At 38.3% G+C, this 19,519-nt stretch overlaps 1 protein-coding gene across 1 annotated transcript; it reads left to right on the top strand.

Annotated features, from left to right (window-relative positions):
- The first annotated feature begins 16,326 nt into the window (after positions 1-16,326).
- On the top strand, positions 16,327-18,326 carry LOC131168538 (protein ENDOPLASMIC RETICULUM-ARRESTED PEN3). Its single transcript, XM_058128043.1, has one exon. The coding sequence runs from the start codon at positions 16,550-16,552 to the stop codon at positions 17,975-17,977; it is 1,428 nt and encodes a 475-aa protein (XP_057984026.1). The 5' UTR covers positions 16,327-16,549; the 3' UTR covers positions 17,978-18,326.
- The last annotated feature ends 1,193 nt before the right edge of the window (positions 18,327-19,519 follow it).

Below are 19,519 nucleotides of genomic sequence, written 5' to 3' on the forward strand. Positions count from 1 at the left end.
TCATCTTTGTTTGCTAAAAATAATACCCAAGTGAATCTTGAATAATCATCCACTATTACAAAAGCATATTGTTTATCTCCTAGGCATAAGGTTCTAGTTGGACCAAATAAGTCTAGGTGTAGTAGTTCCAGAGGTCTTTTAGTAGATATGTTTTTTTTTTTTTTCTTTTTGAAGCTTGTTTTGACTTGCTTTCCCTTTTGGCATGCATCACACATTTTGTCTTTTATGAATTTGGTATTGGTAATCCTTTTACAAGATTTATCTTTGATAATTTGGATAATAGGTCCATGCTGGCATGTCCTAATTTTCCATGTCATAGCCAACTTATTTCATTCATTGCTATCAAACAAGTTATGTTTTGATTTACTAGATTCTCAAGGTTTATACAATAAACATTATTTATCCTATTGGCTATAAACAAGGTTTCATTGTTCTTAGGATTTTGGATAACACATTTTTCTTTCTTAAAGGTTATTTTGAACCCTTTGTCGCTTAGTTGGCTTATGCTTAAAAGGTTGTGTTTTAATCCTTCTACCAATAACACATTATTAATGGTAAAAGAAGGTTCTTTACCTATTTTTTCAATACCAATAATTTTACCTTTGGCATTGTCACCGAAGGTGACGTATCCCCCATTCTTTTGTCTTAGTGTGGTAAACTTGGTCTTGTCACCAGTCATGTGCCTTGAACATCCGCTGTTCAAGTACCATTTATCCATTAATGGTGTAGTCCTAAAGCATACCTACAATGAGGAATTCATTGTGTTAGTCTTTGGAACCCAAATTCTTTTAACTTTCTTTGTGTTGTTTTTAGTTCCATTATTGACTCTCCATTCTCCTTGAATTTTAACATATTTTATTTTTAATGGGCAGTTGAACATTATATGCCCTTTAGTTTTGCACATATAGCAAGTGGTGTGTTCATGTTTGTTGTTTGAGGAGGTGCTAGCATAGTGTTTGGCTTCCTTGACGAAGTATCTCATGTACAATTTTTTTATTCTTTTTATTTATTTTACCATTATAACCTATCCCTTCTTTATTTCCACGTAGCCTTTGCTGTCCAATCTTCTTTTCAAAATTTTCTTTACCTTTGGTAAAGTTATATATAATTTTCTCCTTATCCTCTACTGATTTCTTAAGTTCATTTACTTCTAAATCCTTTTTATTCTAATCATTTTCATTAGTTTTGCCTAACTCTTGAGTTACTTTATTTACTTCCTCTTCTAACTTCTTAATACAAAAGTCTTTTTCTCTTTCAATGGTTTTGAATGATTCAAGTTGCTTCAATAGTTCGTTATTTTGATCTTTCAAGGTTATATTTCTTTTGGAAATTTTTATGAATCTCTTATGTAAAGAAAACAACTCAGCTTGTAATTCCTTATAGGAAGGCATGCTGTCACATGACTCATCACACGACTCATTGTAAGATTCTGTAGAGGAATAGTAGGAGTTTACCACTTCATTATTAGCCATGAAGCATATGTTTGCCATCTCTTGTCCACTTGATTCATTTCCTGTCTTGCTAGAGCTAGAATCATCCCACGTGGCTTTCATTGCTTCCTTCTTCTTTTTCTTGTCTTTCTTGAGCAACGTGCAATCCAGCTTGATATGACCTAGTTTCTTGCAGTGATAGCATATAGGAGGTTCATTCTTACCTTTATTTTCTTTTCTAGTTATCTCTCCTTTTTCAGTTTTCTTTATGTTAAATTTTCTAGGAAACCTCTTATTTTTCCTATAGAACTTTCCTAATCTCTTAGTGATGAATGCTAATTCATCTTGATCTAAGTCACTTGATTCACTTTCTTCTTCACTCAAGCTGTTACTAGAGGCTTTTAATGTTATGGATCTTTTATGTTTGGGTTCAGGATTCCTTTCCTTTAGAGTCATCTCATAAGTGAGTAGTGAACCAATGAGTTCATCTAAAGAGGTATTCTTAAGGTTTCTACCTTTTGTAATGGCTGTAGCTTTTGGTTCCTATATGGAGGGAAGGCCTCTTAGAATTTTTCTAATCATTTCGTAGGTAGTATAGGTTTTTCCTAAGGCACTTAAGGAATTTATTATGTGGGTAAATCTGGTGTACATGCTCGATATTGTTTCATCTGAATTCATCTTAAATGCTTCATATTCTCTTGTCAACATATCTATCTTATTGTCCCTAACATCTATAGTTCCTTCATATGTCACTTCTAATTTGTCCCATATTTCTTTAGCTGTCTTGCAAGCCATGACCCCATTAAATTCATTAGCATCTAAGGCACGATATAAAGCATTTATAGCACTTGAATTAATTTGAAGCATTTTATAATCTTAATATCCTTTTTCTCTTTTGGAATCTGTTTTCCATCTACTATTTTAGTGGGATAAGGTCTCCATCCATAACTACTTCACATGCTTTCCAATCCATGTGTTGGAGATAGATTTGCATTCTCTTTTTCCAAAACGTGTAATTATGTCCACAAAAAATTGGTGGACGGGTTGAGGATTGGCCTTCACCGAAGGGTGCTACTCCTATATTTGTCATTTGATCTTTTTATAGTTTCTTGTTAGAAATTACTATAACTAGGCTCTCATACCAATTGAAATTGAAATAACTTCCCAAGATGGGGGGTGAATTGGGTTTTAAAAATTTTATTCCCCTTAGTCTTATTTATTTTAAGTTGTAACAACAATCAAAACTTAAACACAATCACAATCAACACAATAAGATCAATCACTCAATCTTTATAACAATAGCCATGTATAAATGTGAAAATTTGTTGAACTTGTTAAAAGCCCTATATCACAATTATTCTTCTTCCTAATGTTCAGATTTTAAATAAACTTTTAGATTAATAAGTCAAGGATGATCAACCAATGTAGTCCTTTTCGGTTTCCGCAATCAATGCTGATAAATCCAAAATGAATTACCTTCCGGTCTATTTTACAACCAAACATTTAGAATTGAATTTTAAAGCAACCACACAGATTTTTTTTTTTTTTTTTTGCTGAAAAATAAAGAGTAGGGTAGAGAAAGAAGAACGCAGGGCTTTTTATGAGGTTCAACTTCAACATAGCCTACGTCCTCGCCCTTAGCAAAACCACCAAAGGATTCACTATTACCGTTCCTTTACTGGGCGGAACAACACCAGTTACAAACACTCCTTGGATAAGGCTAGAGCCCACCTTCTCCAAACAATATCCCCTTGTTTGGTTCAATGATTCAGCACTCGAACCATCAATTAACCTGTTACAAAGATATAAAACAAGACGTACAAGAACTTGTTCCTCAAAGAGCTGATTAGTACAAATTGAAACACTATGTACTTCAATAAATTCTAAACAAGAATTTTAGGATGAAGCTCTTAGAAACTTATCACCGTAGGTATCTTTCAATGGATGAAAGAATCAACAACTTGATGCACAAACTCAGTGAGAAACTCAGCAATGCTTACAGAGAATTTCGTAAGTAATGAGAGTAATAGCACACTTTCAGAATTTTAGTAAGCTTTGAGAGAGAATGAGAGCTCAATTGATTTCTTAGTGTTTAAAACAATCATTCTTGAGGGTATTTATAGAGATAGAAAACCTCCTTGCTTGTTCCCCAAGTGTACTTAGAGTTGTTTCCAAGTTTTAAAAATTATTTAAGCTTCAAATAATTTGAATTTCAAAAAATATATGCGTGGGAAATTTTAAAACTACCGCAAGCCAGACAACTGTGAAGTCCTGGTAGTCGTCTATCCATATATTATAACTATAAAATTCACAAGCAAAGAGGTGGCAGTCATCTATCACTTGATTGGAAGTCATCTGTCACCAGAATAATTTAGTTTTAATACAACACAGTAAGGTGGTAGTCATTTGTCCATATAGTGATAGTCGTCTATCCATGAACAAGTCAATTTTTTCAATATACACAGAAGGTTGACAGTCGTCTGGCAGACACTCACAGACGGCTCACTAGTCACTAGCAGTCATCTGTCCATTACATGACAGTCGTCTGTTAGTCTTCTGACTTGAATTAAAAAACTTCAAAACATGTCAGTCGTCTGTCTCTGAATAGACAGTCATCTGTTAGACAGATTTTCCTCATTTCAACATATTTTTTATTTCACTCTTCCTTTGCTCAATTAATCTTGGAATAAGAGTTTGTTTAACTTTAAAAAGCATGTTCCAAGCTTTATACTAAGGTCTCTAAGTCTCTTTGCCTAATGAGCTTCAAAATGAAAGATTCATATTTGAATATACTTAGAAGTGCTTACAAATATTTTGTCCTAAGCTTATTGTGACACTTTCTTTGCTTCGAGTCCTTTCAATGCTGCTTTTTCAATCTTTCAGTCTTCTATGAGCGTTCATTGTGAATCTTTGGTGTTCTTACATGACTTTCCTTTTTCATTGATCCTTGTAAGCTTTCATGTTAGGGTATATGTAATTTGAGGAAATCATTTTTTCCTATAGTCATATCACTTGAAAATGCATTAAATAACTTTACGTTCTTATCATCAAAACTAAGAGTTTGTAAGCCTAACTAGGCCAACATCTGAGAATACCCAAATAATCTTGTTGGCCTGGTAGTACGTCTAAAGGGGAGGTGAATAGACTTTCTTCCGTGATGTGCTCACTTTCTACGAACATAGAAATCTTACCAAGAGCAAGTGCATAAAATTGTCGTGTAAAAGGAAATGTGGAAAATCACGATAATAATATAAATGAGATAAGAGAGAAGAAAAGCTTAACGCATTGATATTTACATGGTTCGACACCCTGCCTACGTCCACGCCTTGAGACCAACTCAAGGATTCCTAAAATCCCCTAAAATCCTCCTTCGGGTGGAGAAGCCAATACACACTAGCTCACAAAGAGCTTCAACAAGGTGCTCACTTAGAGACACCCAAAAATAGCTCACAAAGAGCCTTTGTTTACAAAAGGTAGATGAAAATTAAATGTAAGCTTGAATACTCCCTTTGATCTCATTAAACCAATAAAACTCTTACTCAATATCCTCTTGTCAATAGAATAAATGCAATGCTAAGAGCAACAAGAAGAGGGCAGGTGAGTTTGTAAGCAAACCCTAGAAATAACAACACCAATGAATGATCTTCTTACAATATAATTTTCTAGGTAAGAAGTAAATGCTATTTACTCCTATTTATACACTAAATGGGCGAGTGCAATGCTAGAGAGCCATTGGGCATTTATGAAGGTAAGACAAAATTCCAAAATAGTCGTTGGCAGCATTTAATGTTCGCTGCTGCCCAACGTTCGTCGATGAAGGCCTATGTTCATCGACGAGCTCTTCAGTAACTTCGTCGACGAAGCACTGTGTTCATCGATGAGTTGCTGGTTCAGAATTTAGGTACCTCTCGGTATATTTTCGTCGACGAGAACCTGAATTTAGGTACCTTTAACTATTTGGTCTTAAAATTCTCCCCCTTTTTGATGATGGCAATCCATTAGTGTCCCTTAAAAAAAAATAAATACTCCCCCTTACTAAATAGAATGGTTTAGAGTTTGAATAAAATTCTCCCCCTTAATGTTTGTATTTTATGAAAGCGTATTTTATTTAAATTTTGGCAGCATGTCATTTATAAATACGATAGTTTTCATTTAGTCCTGCATAAACTATGACAGTCCAGTATATCAATTAATCAAGTATGCGGATAGAGCATTTATACTCAAAGGACGCAATGATTGGTCCATTTCTAATTATATGCCGTGTTTACAACGTGTGATTAAGGCTAATAGAAACAACTAGTAACAACTAGAATTGTTTTCTAATTACATCCGCATACATCTGAAAAATAGTTCTAAAACTACTTCTCCCCCTTTGCCATAATCAAAATTGGGGAGATAGCGGAGATAGCATGCTACTTGTGAGGGCGACACAATCGATCAAACAGTGCAGCAAAAGATGCGTCGAGAGTGTCAAAACGAGCGTGGTTAGTGCTTTCTAGCCGAACAAGAGATGCATCAATAGAGTCAAATCGATGGCGGTGTCGAAGCTCGGACTGCGTCATAGCATGCTAAAGCTCATCCAGGCGGTCCAGTATATGACCATAGACGGGGTTCTCATGCTCGCCTTCTTTGGCTTCAGCTTCGGCTTCAACTTCCAAAGCAACCTCAACCTCATCAATGGGAATAGGGCCCTGCTCGTGGGCCATGACCCATGTGTTAGAGGCTTCGTCCTTTTCGAAGTGCATACGATGAAGAGTTGCCTCAATGTAAATATCTTCGGGCGCAGGACGAATACAAGGCAGGTCGGCGCGAATGAGGTTGAAATGGTCGAAGAAGGTTGTGAGGAGACGACCGTATGGGAGACAGCCACATTGCCGCTTGAGGTCTTCTTCCACGTTCTGAATGATGATGGAGGGGAGATATATACCCCAGCCAACCCAAATAAAATACATGCAAAATATGTCGCCGAGGGTAACCCAATCCTGGCCACCAGTTCGAGGACATAGGTTATATGTGATGATGTGGTGGAGGACCCAAAATTCCACAGTGAGGTCCTTGGATTTCGGACGAGCGAGCGCAGAAATACAAGGGTTACCGGTAATGAGCTTGAGTGCGGTGTGGGAGTCAAACCAGTCGAAGCAGGTCGGCCAAGAGGACTTGGGGATGCCATGAAGAGGATAAGAAGTGCAACCCAGTACTGCGGAGAATGTATCGTCAGAAAGCCGAATGACAATGCCTCAAACAGTTGAGTAAGCGGCAATGCTGCAATATGAAGGGATGAAATTCACGTAGAATTCGCAAACAAGATCTTCATAAACTAGTTCATCAATATTGAAAAGAGCATCCCATCCGAGGGCTTGAATCTTTGCGACAAGAGCAGGGAAATGAAGCCGTAAAAAATCAGAGGGTACGATTTTGCCATACACGACATGGCGCATTACAATGTCGGTTTGGTAGTGGTGGGCGGCTTCAGAGGAGACGAAGCGGGGGTCGGGGTTAGCCGGAGTAGGACTGGAGGAGGGGCGAGAGGATCCTTCACCGGCTTCAGTTTGAATGTTCCTGCATTTGGGGCGAGGGGCCATGGAGGGATGGAGAGAAATGCACGACCGAGAGGGAAGAGCTAGGGGCTTGAGGGAGGAGTCAATCGAGGGAGGAGCAGCTGGTAGTGTGTGGGAGGAGACAACTGAGGGTGGAGGTGGTGGAGGGAGGTGGTGGGAAGTGGTGGCGCAAGGTGGGCAAAAGAACAGCACAGAGTCGAGAGAGGGAGATGTGCGAGAAGAGGGCTAGGGTTTGTTTTGTTTTATCTTGGCAGAAATAAGTACCCCGACAAATTTCATCGACGAGAACCCTGTGTTCATCGATGAAACATAGAATTTTTGGGCGACGAATCCCCTGTATTCGTCGATGAATTTTGCATATTTCTCGGCAATGAAGACCCTGTGTTCGTCGACGAGAACCTGGAGAAAGGAAATAAATATTAAAGTGGAAAAGTAGGGAAAGTAAGAGTGGGGGTAGGATCCTATAGTATGTCTGAAGGAGTGCACATTCCTAGGGCATGCCGAAGTTTGTGAAATCTTTTTTCATTGAGAGGCTTAGTTAGAATGTCGGCAAGTTGGTTTTCGGTGGGAACATAAACCAACTCAACGTCTCCTTTTTGGACATGGTCTCGAATGAAGTGGTGCCTAATTTCAATGTGCTTGGTTCTAGAGTGGAGACACGGATTTTTTGATATGTTGATGGTGCTAGTATTGTCACAATGAATTGGAATACCTTTAACAAAGATTCGAAAATCCTTAAGTTGTTGTTTCATGTATAATGCTTGAGCACAGCAGCTGCCGGTTGCTATGTACTCAGCCTCGGTGGTGGAAAGAGCTACGAAGGTTTGTTTCTTGCAAAACCAAGATACAAGGGAGTGTCCATGGAAGTGACATGTTCCACTAGTGCTTTTTCTATCGGTCTTACAACCACCGTAGTCAGCATCAGAGTAGCATGTGAGGTTCAAGGGAGCATTTTTAGGAAAGAAGAGTCCTAAGTCAGGAGTGCTTGCTAAGTATCTGAAGATTCGTTTGACCGCATGAAGATGAGATACTTTAGGACAAGCTTGAAATCTAGCACATAGACAAATACTAAACATTATGTCAGGCCTACTGGAGGTGAGATATAATAAGCTACCTATCATGCCACGGTAGAGTTTTTGGTCAATGTTTTTCCCTCTTTCATCAACGTCAAGCTTTGTTGTGATACTTGTAGGAGTTGCCTTAGATTTTCCCATTTCAAGGTAAAATTTCTTTAACATGTCTTTAACGTATTTGGCCTTATTTATGAAGATTCCATGCTTCAGTTGCTTGATTTGTAATCCTAGGAAAAAGGTTAGCTCACTCATCATGCTCATCTCAAATGTTTCCTGCATAGTTTGAGCAAAGTCTTGACATAAGGTCTCATTTGTGACCCTGAAGATAATATCATCCATATAGATTTGTATAACTAGCATATCATTCTCTTTATGTTTTAAGAAAAGAGTGGTATCGAATTTTCCTCTTGTGAACCCATTTTCAAGAAGAAATTTGCTTAAGCGTTCATACCAAGCTCTTGGTGCTTGCTTAAGTCTGTAAAGGGCTTTTGAGAGTTTACATACATGATCGGGATGAGTGTGGCTCTCAAAGCCAGGAGGTTGTTTGACAAAAACTTCTTCATTTATGTATCCATTTAAAAAGGCGCTTTTAACATCCATTTGAAACAATTTGAAGTTTTTGTAACAAGTAAAGGCAAGGAGCATTCTGATGGCCTCTAGTCTAGCTACAGGAGCATAAGTTTCATCGTAGTCAATAACCTCTCGTTGGTTGTATTGGGCTACAAGTCTAGCTTTATTTCTGACAATATTTTCATCTTCATCTTTCTTATTCCTAAATACCCATTTAGTGCCAATTATTGTGGTATTTTTGGGTTTAGGAACTAAGTGTCATACTTTGTTTCTTTCGAATTGATCTAATTCTTCTTGCATGGCATTTATCCAATCTGCATCACTTTCAACTTCTTCAAAGTTTTTAGGTTCTAGGTGAGATACAAAGGCAATATGATTACATCCACTTCTAAGGTGAGATCGGGTGCTGACACCTTGAGAGGGACTTCCTATGATGAGATCAGTTGGATGATTTTTTACAAACTTCCATGCTTTGGGTAATTCATGATCTTCTTTCTCTTCTGGTTGGTTAGGTTCTTGAGGAGAAGATCCTAGATGATCTATATTTGTATCTTGACAATTTATGTCTTGATCATTATTTATCATGAGTTGTTCTAATTCTCTTTCAATTCTAAAGGTAGTGACTTGGCTTTCTTCATTTATCTCAACAGGGGTTTTGGATGTGTGAGGATTTGTTTCATCAAAAACAACATGAGTTGATTCTTGAACAGTTTGAATTCTTTTGTTGAATACCCTGTATGCTTTACTATTCATGGCATATCCTACGAAGATCCCCTCATCTGACTTTGAATCAAATTTAGGTAAATGATCTCTATCGTTTAATATGAAGCACTTGCATCCAAAAACCTTAAAATGTGATATGTTAGGTTTTCTACCCTTCCATATTTCATATGGGGTTTTTCCTATTTTGGATCTAAGGATGACTCGGTTACTAACATAGCATGTTGTGCTAACGGCTTCTGCCCAGAAGTATTTTGGCAAATTATGTTCGTTGAGCATTGTTCTAGCCATTTCTTGGAGTGTTCGATTTTTTCTTTCAACTACTCCGTTTTATTGTGGGGTTTTTGGTGCAAAGAAGTTGTGTGAATATCCATTTTCATTGCAAAAGTCCTCAAGTTCTTTATTTATAAACTCTCTTCCTTTATCGCTTCTAATATGTATAATTGACAATCCCTTCTCATTTTGGATTTTTCCACAAAAATGAATAAATGCATTACATGTATCACTTTTATTGGCAAGAAAAATTACCCATGAAAATCTAGAATAGTCATCAACAATAACAAATGCATACAGTTTTCCACTAATGCTAGCTATGTCATTTGGTCCAAATAAATCAAGATGGATTAACTCTAGGGGTCTTGATGTAGAGATTACTTTCTTAGTTTTGAAGGAGGTCTTAACTTGTTTTCCATATTGACAAGCATCACATATTTTGTCTTTCACATAATTTTCTTTTGGTAGACCGTTTACTAGATCCTTGGATGAAAGATTATGAAGAAGATCCATGCTTGCATGACCTAGTCTCCTATGCCATAACCAACAATTTTCGTTTGTGACAGCTAAGCATTTAATGTTACAATTTGTGATTTCTTCAAATTCAATTGTATATATGTTGGACTCACGTTTTCTTATGAGAATGGTATTTCCATTTAAATCATTTATTAAGCATTTTGTGGATTGGAAAATAATGTTCAACCCTTTATCGCATAGTTGACTAAAACTTAGCAGATTATGTTTGAGAGTATCAACTAGAGCAACATTTTCAATAGCTAGGGATGAATTACTTATTTTACCTTTACTGATGATTCTTCCTTTGGCGTTATCTCCAAATGTGACTAGCCCTTCCTTTTTGTAAGCAAGAGAGAGGAATTTGCTTGCGTCTCCCATCATGTGCCTTGAGCATCCACTGTCTAGAAACCATTTGTTATTTACGAAGTTGCTCTTCAAGCATATATGCACACAACATCAAGTGATTTTTTTTGGTATCCATATTTTATTGGGTCCTATTAGGTTAGTGTTCTTAATTACTCATTTGTAGTTCATATTTTTTTCCTCTATTTCCCCTGAAGGGACATGTAAATCGTACATGCCCTTTTTTCTCACAATATAAACAGACTTTATTTGCGTATGAGGGATTCACTTTAGGTGCAAAGCTTTTCTTTGATACAGAACTCCTTTTAGCATAGAGGTTTGCAAATCCTATTGACTCGGAAGATGATAGGTCGTATCCTAAACCTTCTTTGAAAATTCCAAATCTTTGGGCTCCAAGTAATCTATCGAAATCTTCTTTTCCACTTGTAAATTTATATATAGTATTGTTTTGATCCTCCACTTTCTTTTTCAATGAAGAGTTTTCTTGAAGAAATTCACTTACTTGACTTTTCAAGCTTTCGATTTCTTTTTGAGAGGACTCTTTGTATTTAGGAATTCTTTAGAAAGCTTTTCTTTTTCAATATTAGAAGATGCATTTTCAGCTTTCAAGGTATCACACGAGCAAATCTATTTTTGTTTGCATTTTGAACAATTTTCTTCTAAAAGTTTGATTTTCCTTTTAGATGCTCTTAGTTCAACATAAAGTTTTCTACAGTTTTCTTCTAATTCCTCATATGAAGGGAGATATTCGTCATCAGAACTTACCTCAATTAGTTCATCCACCATAAGATAGAAATGGGCGACTTCTTCTTCGACTTCTTCATCGGTTGAGGTTCCATCTAGTTCATCCCATTCAGTTGCATTCATTGCTTTGAATCTCTTCTTGTCTCCTTGTTGATTGTTTCTTTTGTTTTTGAAAAGAGGGCAATCAGCCATGCGGTGCCCAATCTTTTTGCAATTGTAGCATCTGATGCTCAATTCTCCTTTCTCCTTTAGTTTGCCATTTCGTTTGTTTATCAGAAAGTTTCTAAATCTTCTAGTTAGTAGGGCAACTTCGTCATCATCATCAATCTCCTTTTCTTCTATGATCTCTTTCTGCTTCCCGGCTTTCAGAGCAATTTCGGTTGCTTTCTTAGGTGCTTCAGTTTCAGCAACAGCATTTTTCTTCTTGATTTCGTAGGTCATGAGAGATCCAATTAGTTCATCAAGTGTGACCTTTGAGAGGTCCTTTGCTTCCTCAATCGCTGTGGACTTTGCGTGCCAAGATGTTGGTAGAGAATGAAGAATCTTCTGCACATTATCTTCCATAGAGTACTCTCTACCAAGAGCTTTTAGTACATTAGTGATGTGTGTGAATCATGTGAACATAGCTGTAATTGTTTCACTTTCTTCCATTTTGAACATTTCATATTCTTTTACAAGCATATAAATTTTAGATCTCTTTACCTGGGTAGTTCCCTCATATGTTACCTGAAGTTTTTCAAACATTTCCTTGGCCGTGTTGCAACCACATATCTGGTTGTATTCTTCATCACTTATGGCGCAATATAGGAAATTCTTGGTTTTAAAGTTAAGCTGTGCCAGCCTTGCATCTGCCTCGGGAAGTTTCCCAATGGGTATGTCATCGCCGTCTTCATTTTTGAAGGTGTAGTCTTCTTCAGTGATGACATTCGATCATGGATGCCTACCACGTGACTAAATCTGTTAATCCCACATACAGTAGTCATAGGCCTGGATGAAGATGGACATTCGATCCTTCCATGCTGGGTAGTTAATCCCACAAAACTTGGGAGGGCGGTCCACAGATTGACCTTGGGCAAACATATCTGCCACGTTGATCTTTTCTCCTGGTGCTCTAATACCACTTGTTGGCCTAGTAGTATGTCTAGAGGGGGGGTGAATAGACTTTCTTCTGTGATGTGCTCGCTTTCTACAAACACAGAATTCTTACCAAAAGCAAGTGCATAAAATTGTCGTGTAAAAGGAAATGTAGAAAATCACGATAATAATATAAATGAGATAAGAGAGAAGAAAAGCTTAACACATTGATATTTATGTGGTTCGGCACCCCGCCTACATCCACGCCTTGAGACCAACTCAAGGATTCCCAAACTCTACTAAAATCCTCCTTCGGACGGAGAAGCCCAATACACACCAACTCACAAAGAGCTTCAACAAGGTGCACACTTAGAGACACCCAAAAGCAGCTTACAAAGAGCCTTTGTTTAGAAAAGGTGGATGAAAATTAAATGTAAGCTTGAATACTCCCTTTGAGCTAATTAAACTCTTACTCAATATCCTCTTGTCAATAGAATAAATGCAATGCTAAGAGCAGCAAGAAGAGGGCAGGTGAGTTTGTGAGCAAACCCTAGAAATAACAACACCAATGAATGATCTTCTTACAATATAATTTTCTAGGTAAAAAGTAAATGTTATTTACTCCTATTTATACACTAACTGGGCGAGTGCAACGCTGGAGAGCCGTTGGGCATTTATGAAGGTAAGACAAAATTTCAAAATAGCCGTTTGCAGCATTTAATGTTCCCTGCTGCCCAACGTTCGTCGATGAAGCCCTGTGTTTGTCGACGAGCTCTTCAGTAACTTCGTCAACGAAGCACTGTGTTCATCGACGAGTTGCTGAATTTGAATTCAGGTACCTCTCGGTATATTTTCGTCGACGAGAACCTGTGTTCGTCAATGAGTCCTCCATGTCCTTCGTCGACGACACCCTGTGTTCGTCGACGAGTTGTGGCTCTGAATTTAGATGCCCCTCGGTATCTTTTTGTCAACGAGAACCCTGTGTTCGTCGATGAAGTTTGTGCTACACTCGTCGATGAAGCCCTATGTTTGTCAACGAGATCCTTTTTCTTAAAATTTTTGTCCTTTAAGTTTCTAAGAAGGTTCTTGTCCGTTTGGGGGTTTCTTTATACACTTTTAAATGACTTTACTAGTATTTTGTTGTGTGTGTGTGATACACCCCTTTCTTGCTCTTAGTATTGAGTTTCACTCTATGTACAAGATATTTTCAAGATGGTATCTCTCTTATTTACACGCTCATTTTTTTAGATGACTTTGTACATTTGTTGTATCGTTCATGGATGCTTTGAGAGACTTGTGCTTCTGGTCATGGCACGAGTTGCTTTGACTATTTGTTGGTTCAGATGCCATTCTGTATACCTGAAACATGTCTTAGAGAGACGTTAGTGACCTTAAGAGCAGCTAATGGGTCGTTAACATTAAAACATAGTAGGAATGAAAGACCTTTAACTATTTGGTGTTAACAAATCTAATTACCCTGATTTTAGGATGGTGCCCAAGTTGGCCTAACCAACTATCTACTTTAGCAGACTTGAAAAGAATCTTCCTAGGAGTAATGTGGCGACTTCCGATCGTCGAACCGGCAAAGAACAAAGCCAGAATTGTAAAGAGAATGAGAGGGGAACAAATTTTAGAGAGAGAGAGAGAGAGAGAGAGAGAGAGAGAGACTGGCATGCAATCCTCGCAGAAAATGTGATTTTTGGCCTTATATAGAGTGCTTGTCCACGTGGCTCGTCAACAAGTCACGTCATCTCGTCGACGAAGGCAAGAAGGGATTTTGTCGAGAAACTCGTTACCCTCGTCCATGAATTTTAGGCCTTGAAATCAACCCTCTCAGTAAGTTCTCGTCAACGAGCCCAATAAGCTTGTCCATCGACGAATGCTCTACGCTCATCAAAGAGACCCTGGTGAGTACTCTTTTTGAAATTCCCTTTTTCTACTTCCTTTTATTATTTAATTGGTATAATTCTTCGAGTCTCTACAATATTGTAGTACACATCTGCTTGTATTGGAAACATCTCTTTATACACAAAATTCATATCTGTGTTGTATTCCCGATGTGTTGGTCGAAAGAGGGAGACTAGCCCTGTGAATAGTCCCGAACTGGTTCAGACTCAGTTAAGAGAATTAGGTGCACCATCCTGTAAGCTATTGTATTAGGTGTCGCTCCACCTGCAAGTGAGCAATCATAGTGGAATCCGCTTGCTTGTGAGCTTGAGGCGGGGACGTAGGCAGTATTGGCCAAACTCCGATAACATATCTTGTGTCTCCTCTTTAAATTCCTACACTTTAATTTCCTGCACATGTATGCTTATATTTAATTAACTATGAATGTGTGCATGATTTAAATATTGTGAATGATTGGGATAAACTGAGCCTGCTATATTTGCTTTGATTATTTGCTTAGTTAATATATTATTGGGTGATTGGTATTTGCTTAGACAGATCCTAGATTGTGAAATACTGTTGTTGGATTAATTGAACCTAAGAAGAAATATTTTAAATTTTCAATTCACCCCCCCCCCCTGGCGCTTTTGGGAATACACCAATTCCAACAGTGAGTTTGTCGTAGACCCTTCGAACTAGCAAGACTCGGCAGGAGCTTCATGACTCATGAGTTGGTCTTCCACATTGCAAACCAACATGAGCCCTTCACGAGTTTGTCAAGAGTTTCGTGAGTTCATCGTCGACATTTTGAACTAGAAGGAGCTCTTCGCAAGCTTGTCTTCGAGCCTTCGTGAGTTCATTTGCTTCGAAGTTCGAACTTGTATGTCTTCTTCTTCTTTTACAACTTTGCTTCTTCCACTTCTCTATTATTGGGTATGTTCTAGAATTTGATATTCTGGTATATATATATATATATATAAGTAAATTTGGTATGTTCTATTATCTTTGCTAAATCAACTGCAAAACTATCCACTTAGAGTGTTTGCCTAGAAATAGATGAGTTTATTTTATCTACTAAAAAAACAAAGACTTTACTATAGGAAGGAAGTCTTTAATGGAAATATGTATCTTACTCATGTGAATGTAAAATTTTGATGTAGTTTAATCATTTCATTTGCTAGAAAAACAGTATGAGGGCCCAAAATTTTAAATAAACATATAAAAAAAATTAAGTTATAAATTTAATTTTACTCTCGTTGAATTTCTTTTCATTCTTACCTAAGATTTTTTTTTTTTTTGACAAAACCAATAACTATATTAAATATTAATTAGTCCATGGTATGAGGTGGTGGTTGGATTATGGTCCTTTTCTTCTTCTTCTTCTTCTTCTTTTTTTTTTTTTTTTTTTGTTCTTTCTTTAAATTCTTTCTACAACTTTTTGACTTGGCATTAAGAAAAATTCAAAAGTTTGCCCAGAAAAAAAAAATCCACAATACATTTTCCTGCTCTAAAATCAACCCAGGACAACATTAAGCAGAGGATTAGATTTGGTACAAATTGTTTCTATTTAAAATTTTAAAGTGATTTGAAATAATAAATATGTGAAGTTGTGACTATTTCTGGATATGGTTTCTACTCTAAAGTCACTTGAAAAGTTTTTAACTAATTCACATTTTGAAAGTGTGGACTTACATTTAACACATTCATAGTGTATGAATTTAAAATCATTATCTTTATTTTTCTTTTACATACTTCTGCATATTTATGAGATAAGGTTGATTTGAATTAATTTGCAATATATTACTCGTATCTTAATGGATGCAAGCATATACAAACTAATTGCAAGTTATCGTATATAATTTAAATTATTATGAAATAAAATAAATTATTAATAAAACTATATTTAAGAATGATGAATTATTCGCCCATCCATCATAAATTATTTGACCCAAAATCACTTAATCCGTCACTTAAATAAAGTAAATATGAAATATAATTTTTTCACCCGTTAATCTACCTTATCCGTTGTGTATTACCCGACCTAATCCGCTTTTTTATGTCTACAATTTAATTCCAATTCAATGTCATTTTTTTTTAATTAGTCCTTTCAAAGTGAAATTTATTGTCGTTACTTCTTATTAATACTGTTGTTTTAACTAATAGTTATTAATCTTTCTGCATCAAAAAAAAAAAAAACAAAAGTAACTTGTTATTCATGTTTGACCTTTCAGGCTTTCAGCCACTTGTTCCTGATCTGCTTCGGCTTATGAGCTTCCAAACCAAAGCGAACTTCCTTCCCCAAACAGCGAATGCCCGAGATTCTTCAGCTTTGTGTTCGTAAATGGATGTCAATGGAAATTCTAACGCTGCTGTAGAGTCCCAATTGGGCGGTCGCATCAAGCTCAACGTCGGCGGCAAGCTATTCGAAACCACCGTATCCACGATCCAAGCCGGCGGCCCAGACTCTCTCCTCGCCGTCCTTTCCGCCCGCCCCAACCCCCATAATCCGGTTTTCATCGACCGCGATCCGGAGATCTTCTCCGTCCTCCTCTCCCTCCTCCGCTCCGACCGCCTCCCCTCCGCCGCCAGCCGTTTCTCCAAGCAAGAGCTCGCTGACGAAGCCCTCTACTACGGCATCGAGTCCCGCCTCAGATCCGCCTTGTCCCCGCCTCCCTTCACCGGCATCGATGCCTCCGTCGTCACCACCATTCGTCCGGCCGCCGACGGCCTTCCCTCCGCCTTCACCGCCTTCGCCGCCGACGGATCCGTTTGGATTGCCCACGGCGGTCAGATCTCCAGCTACGATTGGAACCTGACGCACGCCGGAACCATCCGGACTCACCTCGAGGACATCACCTCCATCCGCCGCGTCTGGCCGGAAGTCGCCGCCATCGGATCGGACGCCGCCGCCGGACTTCACTTCTACGACATCTCCGGCGGCCGCCACGTCGGTTCGGCTCACTGGACCGATTCGTCGGACCCGCGGATCTACAGGGCCCGAGTTACCGCCATCGCCGATTCATCAAGCTCCGTCTTCGCCTCCTTCGAGTGCAAACATAGAGAGAACTGCATCCTGGCGATCGACAAATCGACGCTGCAGATCGCGTCAGAGATCGGTCGTCAATCCGGCGGTTCTGCGAAGACCTTGGTCGCCGGGAAACTGACGTACCTACCGGAATCCGGCGCCATCGCGAGTACCGCCGTCACGTGTGGCGCGTTTGGATACTCCGGGTACATCCGACTGTGGGACCCGAGATCCGGCGAGGTGGTTTGGGAGACGATAGAGCCCGGGTCGGGGCGAAGCAGCAGGTTTGGGGACTCGTTCGCAGACGCGGACATTGACGTGGACGGGTCGACCCTTTTCAAGGTGTGCTCCAAATCGGGCGACTTGGCGGTGGCGGATCTCCGTAATTTGGGGGAGGATCCATGGGTATATTTGAAAGATAAGAACCCGAGTTTGAGAAATACGGGTGGAGGGGGTAGCTGCGTTTTGCATTGTTACAAGAAGCAAGTGTTTGTGGGGAGAGAGGGGGGATTGGAGGTTTGGTCTAGGGTTGAGGAGAGAGAAACAGAAGGGGAAGAGAGAGAAAGTGGGTTTTGTGAGGGTTCATATAGGAGGAACTATGTGGATAAGGTGCAAGATAGTGAACGAGGGGTTATAAGGAAAATGGAAGGTGGTGGGAATAGGCTATTTGTGAGCCGACAAAATGTGGAGGGCATTGAGGTGTGGGAAAGCTCCCATCTTTCGGGTGTGATTTCAGTTTTGTGATGTAAAATTCTTTCGAAGATTTGTGAGAGAGAGCAATTGGCACATACGAATTGACTAGTCACTTCTTGCGGATTTTCAAAACTTTACGCTATGTAAAATTAGGAGGCACATGAAATGGATGCCTGAGTTATTATGCATATCATGAGCATATGAATATATATTATGTTGTGAATGAGGAATCTATTTGCATCAAGTTGTAGGCTAGTGATGCTTTTGATGTTGGTTAGAAGACAATAAGTCAAGAACCCAAAATGATTCCTCTAACCCTACAAACGTTTGGAACATGTTCAATTGTATGGTACCCAACTTTGTCAACTTATATATTCGAATTTATTTATGTTTGAAGCAAGTTTCCTGAAGTTATTTTGCGTGCATACCAGTATAACACTAATTCACATACTATTGTATGTTTTCAAAGGGGATGTTTGCAAAAAATTATGCATCAAGTTCCAACTACTTAATCGTTTTTTGATTTATGTTTCTTGTAGATCTAAAACAAATTCAGTTACAATAAATAAATAAAATATTAGTTAAGGTTGGAGAAGGAGAAAAGAAGAAGAGATTAGAGGGTAGTTGTGACGACCTGACTATTTTTTTCTTTCCATAATACCATTTAGTATAATTATCCTATTATCCTGTTCAACTATCAAAACATAATCAACCTGAACCCATGGGTACCAAGGAATATACCTGAAATATAACTCTGATACCTAAGTAGTAGGAAACGTAATTTAAAAACATGTCATCCAACCAACCAGAATACCAGACTTCTACTAAATCTGTGATATATACAATCATCCATCCAAAAAACCAAAAAGTAACCAAGGGCCACTTCCCAAAAATAAATCTAACGCTAACTCAACAACTCACCCTTCTGACAAGGTAGTTCGGCTGGTCACTACTGTCGCGGAGCGATATCTGCTCCTTTACTTGGATTTCCTGAAATGTTAAATGTTGGGGTGAGACACCTCTCAGTAAGGGAAATAAATTAACATCAGTGTGTGGCGTTATGAGCATTTTCGTGTTATTCATATAAACAGTATAATGAACATATTTGGTAAAATCTGTCTGTAACAGAACCAAGTAAAACATGATTTGTCATATCATCATAAAGCATACTAGATTTATATACATGAAAATCATCTTATAACTGTATAATACTGAAATAACACTTAGGATGGATAGTTAGCTGATGTTATGTCTTACCCTCACATGACTAAATTGTGCAACCCAAAAATGGGACCTAGCAATGGTTGGTCGACCATGCTAGATCAAACATAAGTGTATAAATACGATGGGTCTGTCCCTCTTGGTCCTGGACTGCTAAGGGGACAACTCCACTCTATACTGAAGCCACATCGACTGCCATCTCCGACACTACTGATCTTGTAGTAGTACTATCATAATTCTAAACATATAACTACGGTATCGTGCTCCTAAAACTGAACTAAACCATACCATCCGGGTTCTAATATCATATAATAAGTTTCATATACTGAGCATAACTATTTCATATTTCATAGCAATAACTGACATATTAAT

Source organism: Malania oleifera, chromosome 11, assembly GCF_029873635.1.
Source record: "Malania oleifera isolate guangnan ecotype guangnan chromosome 11, ASM2987363v1, whole genome shotgun sequence".
Lineage (NCBI taxonomy): Eukaryota > Viridiplantae > Streptophyta > Magnoliopsida > Santalales > Ximeniaceae > Malania > Malania oleifera.

Excerpts from the sequence above, each read along its gene's own strand:
- LOC131168538 (XM_058128043.1), top strand. The coding sequence starts at position 16,550 with ATGGATGTCAATGGAAATTCTAACGCTGCTGTAGAGTCCCAATTGGGC.